Raw genomic sequence first — 17,951 nt, forward strand, 5'->3', positions numbered from 1 at the left:
AAGAACTGGGACAGAAATGACTGGGAAGGAAAACTATCACTCACTCTCTCAAATTTAAAATGTGCATGTTGATAAATGAAAATCTGTGATTCCTGGCTAGATGCCCCACATATTTCCTAAGTCCAGGGCTGGCTTCAGGTTGGAGGGACCCTGGGCAAAATGTCCTCTGGTGAGCCCATGCTGCTGTCAGTGGGCCCTGGTGGGCTTACTTAGTTGTGGGATTAGTGCTCCATGCGGTCCTCAGGCTGCTGCGTCTAGCCACTCTTTCAATTTCTCACGGTGCCACAGAACGACATCGGTCAGGGAGAATTGTGGGAAATGCAGCAGCGGCTCAATCCAGGCACCTGGTGCTGTTTGTCGTGCTGGGCCAAAAACGTTTTTTAAGGGGACCCCAGGGCAGGCATCAGCAGTGGGCTCAGGTAGGGACAAGGGTCCTGGTAGCTTCCCCAGGATGCCAGGTGCTGACCAAATATGTCATGGATGTCATTGTTTACCTCTAATTTAGATGTCAACAAATGCAGTCAATCCACATGAGGAAAGTGAGGCTGGAGCTTCTTTCCAGCACTCACAGTTATACAGTAACTCTATTCCCTCCAACCCCACTACGCGCAAGCCATGGCCTTGGTTATCTATTATCTTTTTGACTATCTCCATAAATATTAGTCTGTTCAGGGATAACAGCTCAAATCCCAGCCTCAGTCTGCATCAGATTCATATCCCTGGAGACACGAAGATGACTGAGCTCCAAAAACATGCTGTTGACTTTCTGGACAAGATACTGACTGATGGCGCCAAGCTAGCCCAAGAAGATAAGTTCTTTTCCTATAAGGGTGTTTTGTATGCTGCTGCTATTTGCCAGTTAGAAACTTTACAAGCTCTTGAAAGCTTTGAAGCCAGGATGGATGATGTGATCCTGGCAGGATATCCTAAAAGTGGTGAGTATCCATTTTGTCCAGCCTAACACAAATGGGAACTGTACAGATATAATGTAATGAATAAAATGGAGGTCAGTGATTAATTGGATCAGGTAAACCAACTCCGTATAATGTCTTGGATCACAAAATGCTTAACTAAAAGAAAATCATGGAAGAGAAATTCTACATCCCCTGCTCTCCCTGCTGGGAGGAGCTTTAACACGTTGCCCCATCTGTGGTCCTGGAATTCCACCCACCCAGGGCATCTTTATGCAAAATTGATGCCAATGGGACCTTTCCTTTCTTTGCAAACAGCAGGTGGGATGGGGCAATTCCCCCATGCCATGGTCCTGATTTGATTCGCTCACCACAGTGCCACCCCCGAAGTCTAGACTTTAGTTTGGCTGTAATACAGGATATGAACTCGATATAATCTGAACTCATGGAATTTGACCTCCTTCTGTCTCCCTTTTAAAATATTGAACAGATGAAAATATTCATTGTTTATGTTTTTTCACTGTTCAAATGAGGCTTTATTGAGTGGATGAGTGGAACACACTGCCTCAGAAGGTGATGGACTCTGCTTTATTAGATGGGTTTTTTGAGCAAGAGTAGAAGGACTACCACCCTGGGATGCTGTAGCGATGGATTTCCTCAATCAAAAGGGGGTTGGATAAAGTGGCCATTGGGTCCCCTCTATGATTTTATTATTTCTATGAGGTGAGGCGGCAGCCGCAGTGTGCATTTCCAGGGGAAATGTGTGGATTATGGTGTTAAACAGCAGTGATCCATATCCACAAATTATTTTAAAAGCTGCATGAAGAGCAGGGTGGCCAAGCGTGCCGGCCACAAGCACGGCCTCCCCATATCTTTCCTTTATTTCAGGTACTAATTGGCTTCATCACATCCTAACCAATTTGGAATTCACAGCTGCAAAATATACAGAAGAGGAAATAAAAAAGAGAATTGATATTCAAAAGGAATTGAGAATAGTTGAACGTCTTGAGTTTGGAGATCCAGACAAATTCAAGGTAAGCATGGCCCAAAGAATACTGATGCTCAGTACTAAATTACTCTTTGGAAAGTAGGTAGAAAATACTCAGCTCTCACTGTCTGGGTCCCAGGCATACAGAACAATCTTTACAAAAGTGTGTGTGTGTGTGTGTGTGTGAATACGCTATCCTGTTCCATGCGATCCATGGCAAATCAACCTTAATTCAAATAGAACACTCAGTTTTTATAAAGGAGGGGTGCAGAACCCCTTTCAGCCCAAGGGCTGAATTCAATTTCAGATATGCTCTCAGGGGTGTGTTCTGGTAGTGGGCAGGACCGAAGGCAAAAGTGTCAACCCCCTGCACCCCAAATATCAGCCTATTTTAGCTTCAAGCTGTTACTGCCAGCAACTAAGCCTTAGGAGAGGCATTTCAACCTTTTAGAACGGGGGGAAAAACCATGCAAAAGCCGGAAAAACCACCAAACGGTGCTTGGGGGGAAGGGAGTGTGGCCAGGGTTATGGGAGGTGGCTATCTGGGGATCCCTGGAGGGCCAAATTTGGACCTTTGCAGGGCTTGAGGTTCCCCACATTAATGCTATCCTGTGCCAAACTGCTTAGTAGTTTAACAGACTGTCCTGAGGTGGATGAGTTGCATGCATAAGCAACTGTAGCATAAAGACATGTGGCATGCTAATAAAATGCAGCCGGCAGGTGCAATCTCCGCTGCAGCCACTAGATGGTGATGTTGCAAGTGTTTTAGGTACTTTTGTTACCTTGGCTTTGGCATTTGCCCTTAGCTGCAGAAATAATTGCTCTGGAGGCTGGCTGGGAGCTTCCAAATCAGCCCCGACCTGCCTCGGTCCTGTCCACAGCCGGGCCAGCCCACTTCGGCCTCCGGATCCAAAGCAAGGTCTGGACAGCCGAAGTGGGCCACCGCTACTCAGCTGCATGAGCCCCCCCCCCCCACTGCCCAGCCACACAAGCCCCTGCTCCTTACCTGGACCCATGGGGAGCACCTGCAGTTGCCGCTGTCTGGGAGGGAGTCGCCATTTTCTCCTTAAAAGGGCGACTCTTCTTCTGGTAAGTAAATGGTGCATAGATTGCAGCTGTAAAGAGGCCATCTGTGCAATGCTACAGGCGTAAATGGCCCATTTAAGCCTTTAATATTACGTAGATGGCCCCTTTATGGCCACAATCTATGCAGCATTTACTTACCGGAAGAAGAACAGTCACCATTTTAAAAGAAAATGGCGGCTCCCTCCAAGATTGTTCAAAAAGAACAGGAGGAACAGAAAGGGAGGCGGGGTTGCACTGTATGTGAAAAATACATATCTCTGCACAGAAATACAGGAGGAGGAGCTTGGTAGCCCCATCGAGAGCATCTGGGTTGAAATAAATGGAGCAAAGAATAAAAGGAACCTGGTGGTCGGAGTCTACTACCGGCCACCCAATCAAGGAGAAGCCAAGGATGAAACTTTTGAAAAGCAAATAGCCAATGTTTTAAGGAAGCATGATGTAGTAGTAATGGGGGACTTCAATTTCCCCGATATTTGTTGGGAGACAAATTCTGCAAAACATGGCCCCTCCAGGAAATTCCTGACTTGTGTGGCGGATAACTTCCTCCTACAGAAAGTAGAGGAAGGAACTAGAGGATCGGCTATCCTTGACTTGATCCTAACCAACAGAGACGACTTAGTGGATAAAGTAGCAGTTACAGGAACTCTGGGGGAAAGCGACCATGTTGTACTTGAGTTCTTGGTTCTAAGGGAAGCAAAAGCCGAGTGTACTCAAACGCGTACCCTGGATTTTAGGAAAGCTGATTTTAATAAACTCAGAACAATGATCAGTAAGGTCCCATGGCAAACAATGCTAGCGAGAAAAGGAGTCCAAGATGGGTGGGAACTTTTAAAAAAGGAAATTCTCAAGGCACAATCACAAACAATTCCAACAAGAAGAAAAGGTGGAAGACAACAGAAGAAGCCAATGTGGCTTCACAAAAAGCTTAGGGATGACCTGAAAACAAAAAAGGACACATATAAGAAGTGGAAAGAAGGCCAAGTAACAAAGGAAGAGTACAGGCAGGTAGCACAGAATTGCAGGGATGGCGTCAGGAAGGCTAAAGCGGAGAACGAGGTGAGGTTAGCGAGGGATGCTAAAAACAACAAAAAGGCTTTCTTCAGCTACGTGCATAGTAAAAGGCAGAGGAAAGAAATGGTTGTTCAGCTATTAAATAAGGATGGCAAAATGATAACAGATGACAAAGAAAAGGCAGAGGTGCTCAATTCCTACTTTGGCTCAGTCTTCTCCCAAAAGAGGGTCTATGACCCCCCTGGCAAAGGCGAAGTACAGGCTGAAGGGGCAGGATTGCAGCTTGAGATCGACAGGCATATGGTCAAGGAACACCTCATTACTTTGAATGAGTTCAAATCTCCAGGGCCAGATGAACTGCATCCTAGAGTAATAAAGGAACTGGCAGAAGAACTCTCAGAACCGCTGTCTATTCTCTTTGAGAAATCATGGAGGACCGGGGAAGTGCCAGATGACTGGAGGAGGGCTAACGTTGTCCCTATCTTCAAAAAGGGTAAAAAGGAGGAACCTGGGAACTACAGACCAGTCAGTCTGACATCAATCCCTGGGAAAATTCTGGAGCAGATCATAAAGCAATCCATCTGGAAGCACCTTGACAACAATGCCGTGATTACTCGAAGCCAACATGGATTTGTCAAAAACAAGTCCTGCCAGACAAATCTGATCTCATTTTTTGATCAAGTCACCTCCCTTGTAGACCGTGGGAATGCTGTAGACATCATATACCTCGACTTCAGCAAAGCTTTCGACAAAGTGCCCCATGATATCCTGATGAGCAAACTTGCTCGAAGTGGGCTAGATGAAACAACGATCATGTGGATCCACAGTTGGCTACAGAATCGGACTCAAAGAGTGCTTATCAATGGGACCTTCTCAAGCTGGGGAGAGGTAACGAGCGGGGTACCGCAGGGCTCAGTCCTGGGCCCAGTGCTCTTCAACATTTTTATTAATGACTTGGAGGAGGAGGTGCAGGGAATGCTGATCAAATTTGCAGATGACACAAAATTGGGAGGGATAGCTAATACTTTGGAAGACAGAAACAAAATTCAAAGTGATCTGGATAGACTGGAGCGCTGGGCAGAAAACAACAGAATGGCATTTAATAGGGACAAATGCCAAGTTCTGCACCTAGGAAAAAGAAACCAAATGCACAGTTACAAGATGGGGGATACGTGGCTCAACCACACTACGAGCGAGAAGGATCTTGGAATTGTCGTCGATCACAAGCTGAATATGAGCCAACAATGTGATGTGGCTGCAAAAAAGGCAAATGCTATTTTGGGCTGCATTAATAGAAGCATCGCTTCCAAATCCCGGGAAGTACTAGTTCCCCTCTACTCAGCACTGGTTAGGCCTCATCTGGAGTACTGTGTCCAGTTCTGGGCACCACACTTTAAGAAGGATGCAGACAAGCTGGAGAGGGTTCAAAGGAGGGCAACAAAGATGATCAGGGGACTGGAAACAAAGCCCTATGAAGAGAGACTGAAAGAACTGGGCATGTTTAGCCTTGAGAAGAGAAGACTGAGGGGAGATATGATAGCACTCTTCAAGTACTTGAAAGGTTGTCACAGAGAAGAAGGCCAGGATCTCTTCTTGATCATCCCAGAGTGCAGGACACGGAATAATGGGCTCAAGTTACAGGAAGCCAGATTCCGGCTGAACATCAGGAAAAACTTCCTGAGTGTCAGAGCAATACGGCAATGGAACCAATTACCTGGGGAGGTGGTGGGCTCTCCCACACTGGAGGCCTTTAAGACGAGGCTGGACAGCCATTTGTCAGGGATGCTCTGACTTGGATTCCTGCATTGAGCAGGGGGTTGGACTCGATGGCCTTGTAGGCCCCTTCCAACCCTACTATTCTATGATTCTATGATTCTAAGATGGTGGCGACTGCAGGTGCTCCCCACGGATCTAGGTAAGGAGGAGGGGTTCACGCAGCTGTCTGGATCAGGCCGAAGCAGCCCAAAGCACTTTGGAGCAGTCCAACCCACTTTGGGCAGCTCACAACTCACTCTGGAACCGCACGGCTTCGGCCCGAATCACCCCAATTCACTTTGGGATTTGGGCCAAAGTGGTGCATGGCCCTGATTCATAGTACCCTTCCTGTGGAACGCATTTTGTTAGTCACCACAAAAGCACGGAGGGTTGCCACTTTTTCAACCAGCCAGTATTGCTGTGTCCTTAACTAGTGATGGGGCAATTATTTAAGAGAGTGGTGCCCAAGGGGGCAGGTCCTCCCCATTGCAGTAGAGCAGTAACAATTCAAGATAGGTACAGCTCCCCTTAGGAAGGTCCACTTTGAGCTGCAGCTCATATCACACCTCTGACATTCCCTCTCTGCCCTGTCTGTCCTTCCCACCACTGTCCTCAAGAAAAAAAAACCACGCTCCTGACCACCAATTTCACCAGGATAGCAAAAGTGCACAGTCAGCATTAGGACAAGCAACATGCCCGCCTTTAACTGCAGCATGATGTGCAGGTGTTAGGATGTGATAACATTTATCCCCATCTTGTGAAAAGCTTCACCTGTCATTTCTTCAGATCAAGCTGTAGGAGCTGTTCCTGTTAGAGGAAAAAGAGCAGCCATTTTCCTCCCCTGGTCAGTTGGCAACCAAAGAAGCATTCATCTATCGTTCTTGTCCTCTTTATCCCACACCAGATTTTTTAAATCTAAGTTTAAAATTCGGTTTTCGGTATGCCCAAAGAGACAGCTGCATTTATCATATGGAGCACAGTCAGCTTTCTGCACAAAAGTGGTATGCGTGTTGGGGAATCCTAATTGTGAAGTGTCCTTTATATGTTATTTTGCCCTTTAGCAACTGAGCAGGCTAGGAATTAAAGAAAAACATTTAAAAAATGCTAGTGAAATCATGTTCCAAGAGATCATCTGGAAAGAAATGCTTCTGTTGCATTTTTTTTAAATTTGTACAATGCAGTTGAAAAGATAGAATTTTTTTATGTTTGATGTTGATGTTAGTGCTTATTTCCTATTTTATTAAAGAGGATGGCAAAACTACAATCCAGAAGGATCATAGTAACTCATCTCTCTCCTAATTTACTACCCAAATCTATTTTCAAAAAGAAAGCCAAGGTGAGTGCATAAATCTTATACACTTTAACCTATGATGACTTTAATGTCAGATTCAATACATGTAGCTGTCCACTGTTACATAGCGGCCTGTACCAATGTTACCACTGTGGTCCTCTGTGAGAGACAAAGCTTAATGTACAACTATTCGGTACGTCAGTTTCAATACCAACAAAAAGGATGCTTCTGCATATGACCCATGTGTGTTTTAATTAGAACTGTGCACAGAACCCCAGCCTGCTTCGGCGGCCAATTCGCCACTTCAGATTTGGCCCCAATCTGCTTTGTACCAGTTTGGACCTGATCCAGCCTGCTTCAGATTCCGGATATGAGGCAACATTCAGAAACCTGAATTATGTGGATTTTACATTTTCCCATTGACTTGCATTGGAAAACAGAAATAGCCATAACTTTTTAAGTTTATATGATAAATACATAGAATTTGGAGATCTGGCAGCCCCTATGGACCTGTTTGAACCTGCCACATTTCAGACAAGTTAGGTTCAGTGGCTTTTGTGCTAGCCACAGGTAAAATTTGCTTCTTTCAAGAAAATCTGTCAAAGAGCTATGATTTTTTTGTGCTTCCACATAAATGCATGGAATTTGGGGCCTGCCAGCCCCTATGGAGGTGACTGAACCTGCCAAATTTGAGACAGTTAGGCCCAATGGCTTTTGTGCTAGCCATTCGTAAAGCTTCCTTTTCTCAAATACTAAAACAAAAAGTAAAAACTGTCAAGCCACACAGGGGATTAGAGATCCTCTCAGAAGGTGTTTAAGGTGACCATTAGGAGATCATTATCCCTAATCTCTGGTGTAGGGTTTGTGTTTTTTGTTTTGAGGTCCAAAAAACCTCTCTCCCCCTACTTTTCTGCTCTTATATGCCCACTGTTGAGAGCTTGCTTGCAATGAAATTTGGAAGAGGGAGAAGGAAGGGAAGACAGAGTTCCATGTGAAATACTGGTTTTTAATGAAATGAGAGTATTGACTGATACCGACGTAGTCAGATACGATTCCACCCCCTGATTGATTGATTTTGTTGAATAATAAGCTACATTATTAAAGGACATTAAGCATCAAATCTTGAAGCATGGTTTCTTTCTTCATGTTTCAGTTGCTGGTGCTGATCCGAAACCCAAAAGACACACTGGTGTCTTCTTTTCATTTTACCAACAGCATGTCTTGCTATCCTACTTCAACATGGGATGCATATTTCATGGATTTCATGAACGGGAAAGGTATCTCGTCTATCTCACAGCAGTTCTTAGTAAAATGACAGAAGGGCCATTTCACAGTTTGGAAGGCATCCTCCTGAGTCCCTTGCCCCCTTTGGATACTTGGCTGGCAGCTATAGGGAGGTGTTTGCTCTATCAGTTCCTGTTGAGATGCGTCCTTTCCCAGAGACATAGGACCTGGCTGCTGTCATGTCCAGTGCAAGCACTTCAGCTGACCTAGAATCTAGCAGCATGGCTTCTATGAGATATTAACCTGTGGGACACTGACATCAGCTCTGTTGGTTGGCACTTTGATTCTAGAATCATGGAATAGCAGGGTTGGAAGGGGCCTACAAGGCCATCGAGTCCAACCCCCTGCTCAATGCAGGAATCCAAGTCAGAGCATCCCTGACAGATGGCTGTCCAGCCTTGTCTTGAATGCCTCCAGGATGGGAGAGTCCACCACCTCCCTAGGGAATTGGTTCCATTGTCGTGTTGCTCTAACAGTCAGGGAGCTTTTCCTGATGTTCAGCTGGAATCTGGCTTCCTGTCACTTGAGCCCGTTATTCCATGTCCTGCACTCTGGCATGATCGAGAATAGATCCTGGCCTTCCTCTCTGTGACAAGTACTTTCAAGTACTTGAAGAGCGTTATCATATCTCCCCATCAGTCTAATCTTCTCAAGGCTAAACATGCCCAGTTCTTTCAGTCTCTCTTCATAGGGCTTTGTTTCCAGTCCCGTGATCATCTTTGTTGCCCTCCTCTGAACCCTCTCCAGTTTGTCTGCATCCTCCTTAAAGTGTGGTGCCCATAACTGGACACAGTACTCCAGATGAGGCCTAACCAGTGCTGAGTAGGGGGGAACTAGTACTTCCCGGGATTTGGAAGCTATACTTCTATTAATGCAGCCCAAAATGGCATTTGCCTTTTTTGCAGCCACATCACATTGTTGACTCATATTCAGCTTGTGATCGACTACAATTCCAAGATCCTTCTCGCTTGTAGTGTTGTTGAGCCACGTATCCCCCATCTGTGCATTTGGTTTCTTTTTCCTAGGTGCAGAACCTGGCATGTATCCCAATTAAATGTCATTTTGTTGTTTTCTGCCCAGCGCTCCAGTCTATCCAGATCACTTTGAATTTTGTTTCTGTCTTCCAAATTATTAGCTATCCCGCCCAATTTTGTGTCATCTGCAAATTTCATCAGCATTCCCTGTACCTCCTCCTCCAAGTCATTAATAAAAATGTTGAAGAGCACTGGGCCCAGGACTGAGCCCTGCAATACCCCACCCGTTACCTCTCCCCAGTTGGAGAAGGTCCCATTTTAGGCTAATTTCAAGGTGCTGCATTTAACTTTTGAATCTCTATGTGTACACGCGTGGATTCTTAAGCATCCTTGTCCACAGGCCTGCAAATATGGGCATAATTATTTGTTCATTGATGACATGTATAGCCTGCCTTCCTGCCAAAAATGATGCTCAAGGTGATTAACGATAGGCCGTGGCACAAGGGGAATTGGGGAAAATTCCCCTAGAAAATCAGACAGAGTCACCTCCCTCTGACACAGGCACGCCACAGCCTATCCCATTAAGCATGTCCTGCCATCCCTCTGTGTGGCATGTTGGATGGGGGCTGGAGGAGCAGCGGTGGGGAGGAGGGGGCAGGGAGGTCCTCTTCTGCCAGTCAGATCAGACCCTTGTTTTTTATAACCCCTATGTTGATGATTCCATCCTAAGTTTTGGTCGGGGTCCCACCACTTCTCTTATTTCTCCCAATGTAGCCAGGTTTGCCACTGATACCAGTAACACCTCAATGAAGGTATCTCTGGTAAGCTAGGCAGCTTTCTGCTTCCAGTGCTTAACCAGCCTTGTTGTGGCAAGTTTGCTCCATTTTCAAGAATACATTCCACTATTTACCATTATCTCACAACACAGAGAGAATTAATTGCATCTGTTACTATTCACTTACAGTTAGCATATGCAGATTATTAGAAATTGCACTCCTATGAAATACAATTAATTCTTGTCAACAATACATGTCACATTCATACTCTGTGACAAGAGGAGGGGGTCGTGAGGGGTCTAGAGGGCATACTGGGAGGTCATGGTGGGCACAGGTGTTGCTGTGTTGTTGACCTATGATCTAACCCCCTATGTGTGCTGTGGAAAGCACCAGTGTTTTCTCCAGCCATCCTTACATATAGAGGTTGAAGTATTCACTTATGAAGTGGGAATAAACATTGATCTGCACTTCAGGATACTTCCAAATGTCAAGTTTTAAAGTTATGTCATCATGCAACTCATGTTCTTACTCTTTTTCTACAGTATATCGGGGCTCCTATTTTGACTATGTCAAAGAATGGGAGAAGTATATCGATGATGAAACCGTCATGGTCATAACTTACGAAGAGCTAAACGAGGTGAGGTTAACATTGGCTCCTCAGATACAGAAGTCAGGAGTGCTTTCTTTCTCAATGACTGCAGGAGTAATAAATATACAAGGACCCTTTCTATGTGAATTTCATTTCTGTGATGAGCGCAGTGTCACTGCGTGTCTGTGTATTTTCCTCTTGCCTGTGTATTTTCCTCATGCTAACAGATGACAACGGCTTGCATGTTTTTCTGGAATTCCTGCAATGCTACTGTTTGTGTAGACTCTGTGCCTAATCCAGTACCTGATCCAAGTAGGTTATTTCTTGAGAGATGACATGGCCAGAGTTGTGGAAACACAAGTTATAAAGGGATCCATAGGACACTCTACATCTCTCTATATTACAAATCTCTAAGGACACTGGGCTGACACCACAGGTGAAGAACCCATTGTGACTTTTCCTTTCGTACTGCATATATCTTCACCTTCAGGGTAAAGTTGATCTAACAAAGGCACTATTTTTGCTACACAAATGCAGTATCAATGCAGCGTATCTGACATATGCAATATGCTATCTTGTGCTTTTTAAAAAATGCAGGATCTGAATTTGGGATTGGAAAAAATGGCTAAATTTCTTGGACTTTCCTTGAATGAAGAAGAGATTCAAAGTATTGTAGAAAAGAGCTGCTTCAAAGCTATGAAAGAGAGAGCCCACAAAACCCATGGAGTAATTGGAGACTTTATTTTCCGCAAAGGTAAATTTCTGGGCGGTAGGCAGTTAAAAGATTGGTCCCCAATAGTTTCTTACTAAGTGGTCATAGCTTCACTTTTCTACTTGTCAGACTTTGGAATGTCAGTTTCTATAAAGTTTATGGTAGGGACGTCCCAAAGTCTACCAATATTTATATTTCACTTTACACCTTTGATTTCATGGCACCCACGCTCTCCTTCTAGTTGTTGATTTATAATTCAGTTCAGAATAAATTCAGTTCGGAGATTGTCAAGGATTATATTCGAGGAAAACTCCTGTTTCATCTCTGCTCAAGTCTGGCATCACCACTGATGACTACCCAGTTTTTGTCCAGCAATGGGCAACATTGAGCAGCTTGGAGCCACCATTTTTTATTTCCCACAATGCCCTGATGTTGTACACCATTGTCAGGCTCACCAAAGTAGGAAGTGGCCAACCAGAGGGCACCCACATTATATGACAGTGGCCACTGATATAGGAGTAGGGCTTTGTGAAGGGCTCCTCAAACCCAAAGCCAGCCATGTCTCTGATCCCTTTAGCAGTGTTTAAATAGGATGAGAGAAAGAGAGAGAGAGACCGAAATACAGAGAGAGAGAGAGAGAGAGAGATTATAATGGTATTTCAAAAATCCTCAGAGGTGTATTTGATTTAATAAATTCAGTTCAGAATTTGTTGAAGAGTATAGTGGAGAAAACCTCTCAGCTTATCTCTGTGCAGGTCTGGCAACAGCATCCAGCATCCATGCGCAGTTGCTTCGGCTGTTGGGTCGTATAGAAATGTAACAAAGAAACAAATACTGATGCTTGTCCTGGGCTCCCTTTCAAACATTTTTCCTCGGCAGCAGGCTGTGCTGAGCAACTTGGAGCCACCATTTTGAATTTCCTACTATGACCCGACGGTGCCTGACACCTGCAGGGCCCACCAACATAGGAGATGGCCCACCAGAGGGCAGCCATTATAGGAAGGGAGCCACTGACATCGAAGGGGGGCTACCACTGAGCAATTTGCCAAGGGCTTTCCAATCTGGTCCTGTCTCTACTGCCTCCTTGTCTGGTTTTCTCAGTGGATGAGTAGTACCTTCTTTAGAAAATCCCTTGGGAATATCTCCCAGAAGAGATTGTTGAAAAGAAGACTGTGGAATGAAAAGAAGACAGTGCAATGGAATGCACTGTCCTTCAAAAAGAAAAGAAAAGCTATGGTTCTGTTGTTAAGCAGGAACACACGTGGGATACTTTTCTTTATGGTGAGTGGTTAATAGCAAGTAACTTCCTGGTTCCATAATAAATCCTATGAAACACCTGTGTGACATTTAAATCACCACCAAACAATTAAGATTCTCCTTACAAAAGATTGTCTCCATGCCTTGGCCATAGCCTCAATGAAATTCAAAGGGGAGAAACCCCAGTTTAATAAAATATCTTAATGTATGCTACAACTAGCTATATATTTTTAATTTCTGCAGGGTGTGTTGGTGACTGGAAAAGCTTGTTCACAGAATCTCAGAATCAAGCCATGGATAGAAAATTTGAAGAGTGTTTAGCTGGAACTAAAGTAGGCGCAAAGATGAAGTATGAGGTTTACTGCAAAAACTGAAGAAATAGCCCCATCCACTGAAGATCTGCCTGTCTCATGAATTGTATCTGTAAGTGCTTTGCTCTGCAGCTATATGTGTATCATACAATATTTTGATGGTAGGGTTGGGGCGTTGCCTGTTTGTCCCAAGCTTTAATTGTTATAGCTGCAATTAATAGATCTGCAATTATAGATCTGCATGCAATGGATGTGCTCTACCACTGAACATAGGGTTAGATCCAGACCCAGTCATGCTTAGAGTAAATCCATTGAAATCATGACTAACTGAACTTACATTGATTTCACTAGGTCTGCTTTAAACATGACTAAATCTGGATTCAACCCACAATGTATCAACAAGTCCTTTGAACTATGTGTTACTTCCTAACTTCCATTCCTCACTTATACCAAGTACAAACATAAAGAAAACAACCGCCAGGGGTCACCCTTTTACATCATATCAGTATTTTTTTCAAACATCTTTTTCTGTAGAATCCAAAGAATTCAGAGCTTCTGATTTGTCCATTAAAAAAAGAAGAGGAAGAAGAAGAGAACTTCTCCCCCCACCCAGAAACACCCAGGGATATTTTCCCCACATGTTCAGAATCTAAAAACCAGTCACCTGTTTCCATAGACCTTTTCTCTTAAAAAGTCACTTAATATGAAGGACGACTTATAATATGGATACAACGTGAAATAATTTTGGTTCTGTCAGTTCCTTTGCTAGGAATGCCACAGTAGTCTGACATTCACAGAAAAGCTTTCTGTTGTTATTCCACCTGTCAACAAGATCAGCCTAGAACTTAGTGGCCCACAAAAGACACAGAAGGGCATGCCAGGAAGAAAATATTTGGGGGTGGGGTGCCATGCCACCATACGTTAAGCAAGTCATGATATGATGCCATGATGATAGAAGCAAAATGATGGCTGCTCCCATTTCTCACTATTTTCTGTATTGTGAAGGAAATTCTCTCCCCCTGTAGTAGTATTAAATCACCACACACATCTCTGTTCCCTTTGTATGCCTGTAGTAGGCACTGGCTTCGATGGCATGATAAGTCCACTAACACCTCCAGTGTTCTTACATTTTACCTCAGCAGTGATTCCCTAAATATTGGATTGGTTAGACCACCCCGGGCTCAAACTCCTGGGTTTCCCTCAGGCCCATATGGGTGGAAGATTAAAGGAGAACAATAATGCCACTTCCCTCAAGACTAGCCCCCGCGCCCCAGGTTGTGCTGTTAGAAGCCTCAAAATTCTATTGCTTATACAAATGACACCTGTTGAAATAATAACTTCACACTTGACAGCTATGATCTACCTGATGAAGTTTATCCATGTGCCACATTTCAAACCAATCCGGTAAAAATTGCCACAGCTACAGTAAGTTAAAATGTGCAGAAGATTGTCAATTTTTCCATTTTTACTCCCATTTTTGGAAAGGCATACTTTACATTTCCAATTCTTTGGTAAGTATTATGTATTTATTTATTCAAAATATTTCTAGACCACTCTCCACCTACAAAAGGAGGGTTCCAGGACAGTCTATAAAAATAAAATGCCATACCAATAATAAAACACAATAAGACATCAATCCATCAAACTGAGAGGGAAAACAGCAACTCATCGATCAGCTAAAAACCACACAAAGAGATTAAACTGTCCAAGAAAATGAAAATGTTTTAACCTGGCGCCTATAAAAGTACACTGCTGACACTGCAATTGCTGTTGCTGCCGCCTACCAAAATGAAGCATCTGTGGCTAAAGTACAGCGAAATGCAGCTCTAAGGGAAGAGAAGCGGATGGAAAAAGCACTGCTGTCACTGGTGAAAGCCAGTGAGCCCATCACTGCTGGACAGTACATGTGAGGATGATGGGAATTGCAGTCCAACAATCTAGAGGGCATCAGGATGGAGAAGGCAACTGGAACAGCGCTACTCCCTCCACTGTTTTCTGCTAGTTCACCACCATTACATAAGGAAATGAAGTTTTCTCCTGCAGCCTCCACAGTTCATGCCATTGAAACATAAGAACATAAGAAGAGCTGTGCTGGATCAGACCGAGGGTCCATCTAGTCCAGCATTCTGTTCACACAGTGGCCAGCCAGCTGCCCATGGGAAACCTACAAACAGGACATGAGTGCGACAGCACCTTCCTGCCCAGGTTCCCCAGCAACTGGTGTACATAGACATACTGCCTCTGATACTGGAGGTAGTGTATAGCCATCAGGACTGGAGCCATTGATAGCCTTCTCCTCTGTGAATTTGCCCAGTAACATAAATACAGTAACATGGCCTTTAAAATATCGGTGTGCTGATGAATACATTTTCTTAAAAAGGTAAAGGTGTCCCCAACCAGTCATGTCCGACTCTAGGGTGCGGTGCTCATCCCCGTTTCTAAGCCGAAGAGCCAGCGCTGTCCAAAGACGCTTCCGTGGTCATGTGGCTGGCATGACTGAACACCCAGGTGCACGGAACGCTGTTACCTTTCCCGCCGAAGCAGTACCTATTTATCTACTTGCAATTTCTTGCTTTCGAACTGCTAGGGTGGCAGGAGCTGGGACTGAACCCCTGTGCAATTTGAGATTTAAATTCAGCCTTTTTACAAAAAAAAAAGTGTGGTTTTGTAATCTGAAAATAACTTGCAGGCTAAATTGTTTCTGATCAGTCCTATTGTAATTATAACACAGCTTGACACAGTTTGGGGGAGAAAGAAATGTTCCAGGTTGCTAGTGGCCTGGGGTGCTGAAGTTGGCAAGAGACTAATAGACTGATAGGGGGAAGAATGTGGCCTTATGGTCTGAAAAATTGCATGTATACATTGGCTGGTATAAATGTGTAGTAATTATTTGTATTCTTTATGGGAGGTGAAGATAGAGGAGGGAGAAATTCTCTGGTCATGAGCAGCTCCATTCATTTTGTTATTTTTTGAAAGTGGACCTCCCAAGGAAGGTTTCTTTGTTTTAAAACAAGCCACCTACACTAGGAATTTTTGGCAAATGCGCTGAATATCTGAACATATTCCGGCAGCTGCTTTTCATTTGGCATTCCCTGCCATCAAGGGCTTTGTGAAATGGGTGCAGGATGCAGCTCATTTGTGCATTTCCAATCTCATCTCCAACCCAAGAGCAGACCTTAGAGAAACGGCAACCACAGGATTAGGTTCCCTGCTCCATCACCTCAGGGCCCGGGTGGGCGAGCAGGGCGGTTGCCCAGGGCACCAAGCTGAGGGTGGTGCCAAGCTGAGCTAAAGGGGCAGCAAATTGAGCTAAAGGGGGTGCCAGGCTGAGCTGAGTGGCTGTGTTGTTGAATGTACGGTCTGCTGTGAGCTAGGGTGGCCAAAAGTCTGTTACCTTTCTTTCTACAAATTGTTTGGTTACTAACTACAAACATGATCTTCCTCCAATTAGCTTTAAAGTATGTTTCTTTTTCAGTTTCCACTTTGATGTAATTTGCGCTAGGTACAAATCAGTGGAGCACAGCTTTACTTTGTGGCAACGTTACTGAGCACTTAGCACTTGGAGTACTATAAGCATAATATAAATAATAATAAAATAAAGCCATAAGCTGTAAGAGGTCAGCTGGATTCCTCTTTTATTTATAACTTTTCTTTATTATTTTTAAAGATAAAAATAATGGATATTCAAAAATAAAGAATACTTACCAAAAGATAGGAACTGCTATATATAAAAAATATATATATAAGTAAAACCCATGATAGGAGTAAAACTCGTGATAGTTCTGCTGTGTTGCATAGTGCACTGCCACTGCTCTGAATGTGGCTTTTTGAACTTTGGCTTGTGCAAACTGTAGCCCAGCGGTGGAAAGTTCGAGGTTCTGATCAGTGTCATTCTCAATGGCCATCACACCTGCACCAGGCCCCATAAATCCTCTAGGTGGCCCTGTAAAATTGACTACGGGGTGGCGTGGGGGCACCAAAAGCATTCCTCTCCCAGGGTACACACACTGACACCTCAAGGCCATATGGGTCAGGAAGGAGAAGTGGGATTTGCTTAAGCCATTGGGAAAGAGGGAGCACAGATCTGTTAATCCTGCAAACTTGGGAAAGGAGGTTCATAAGCCACAAACATCTCTATCTGCTATCATTAAAGCCTGTCAGTGGATCATAGAATAGTAGGGTTAGAAGGGGCCTATAAGACCATCAAGTTCAACCCCCTGCTCAATGCAGGAATCCAAGTCAGAGCATCCCTGAGCAGAGGGTTGGACTCGATGGTCTTGTAGGCCCCTTCCAATGCTATGATTCTACAACAAATGGCTGTCCAGCCTCATCTTGAATGCCCACCACCTCCCTAGGTACTTGGTTCCACTGTCATATTGGGCTAACAGTCAGGAAGTATTTCCTGATGTTCAGCCAGAATCTGGCTTCCTGTAACTTGAGCCCATTATTCCATGTCCTGCATTCTGGAATGATTGAGAAGAGATCCTGGCTCTGTGATCAATCTTTCAAGTACTTGAAGAGGGCTATCGTATCTCCCCTCAGTCTTCTCAAGGCTAAACATGCCCAGTTCTTTCAGCCTGTCCTCATAGGGCTTTGTTTCCAGTCCCCTGATCATCTGAACCCTCTCCGGTTTGTCTGCATCCTTCTTAAAGTGTGGTGCCCAGAACTGGACACAGTACTCCAGATGACGCCAAACCAGTGCTGAGTAGAGGGGAACTAATACTTCACGTGATTTGGAAGCTATACTTCTATGAATGCAGCCCAAAATAGCATTTGCTTTTTTTGCAGCCACATCATATTGTTGGCTCCTATTCAGCTTGTGATCAACAACAATTCCAAGATCCTTCTCATTTGTAGTATTGTTGAGCCAAGTATTGCCCATCTTGTAACTGTGCATTTGGTTTCTTTTTCCTAGGTGCAAAACTTGGCATATCCCTATTAAATTTCATTCTGTTGTTTTCTGCCCAGCGCTCCAGCCTATCAAGATCATTTTGAGTTTTGTTTCT

At 44.2% G+C, this 17,951-nt stretch overlaps 1 protein-coding gene across 3 annotated transcripts; it reads left to right on the forward strand.

The window, feature by feature from the left end:
* Positions 1–201: 201 nt before the first annotated feature.
* Positions 202–16,565, forward strand: LOC146359754 (sulfotransferase 6B1-like). 3 transcript variants are annotated; one of them, XM_084828045.1, is made up of 8 exons: positions 687–935; positions 1,800–1,945; positions 6,998–7,087; positions 8,196–8,319; positions 10,619–10,713; positions 11,263–11,419; positions 12,878–13,057; positions 14,298–16,565. In XM_084828045.1, the coding sequence occupies exons 1-7, from the start codon at positions 734–736 to the stop codon at positions 13,006–13,008; spliced, it is 945 nt and encodes a 314-aa protein (XP_084684171.1). In that variant the 5' UTR covers positions 687–733; the 3' UTR covers positions 13,009–13,057; positions 14,298–16,565. The 3 variants fall into 3 exon arrangements, with proteins under 3 accessions (XP_084684170.1, XP_084684171.1, XP_084684172.1); XM_084828046.1 differs by having other exon boundaries at positions 15,326–16,565; XM_084828044.1 differs by having other exon boundaries at positions 202–935; positions 12,878–16,565.
* Positions 16,566–17,951: the final 1,386 nt, after the last annotated feature.

Source organism: Heloderma suspectum, chromosome 1 (genome assembly GCF_057233095.1).
Source record: "Heloderma suspectum isolate Gila_16-S chromosome 1, 16-S_ref, whole genome shotgun sequence".
Lineage (NCBI taxonomy): Eukaryota > Metazoa > Chordata > Lepidosauria > Squamata > Helodermatidae > Heloderma > Heloderma suspectum.

What these genes read in the sequence shown, in the direction of transcription:
- LOC146359754 (XM_084828044.1), top strand. Translation starts at nt 506, where the DNA reads ATGTCAACAAATGCAGTCAATCCACATGAGGAAAGTGAGGCTGGAGCT. An exon ending in GGATTTCATGAACGGGAAAG is followed by an intron (nt 8,320 to 10,618) that starts GTATCTCGTCTA and finishes CTTTTTCTACAG; the next exon opens with TATATCGGGGCTCCTATTTT. An exon ending in AGACTTTATTTTCCGCAAAG is followed by an intron (nt 11,420 to 12,877) that starts GTAAATTTCTGG and finishes TAATTTCTGCAG; the next exon opens with GGTGTGTTGGTGACTGGAAA.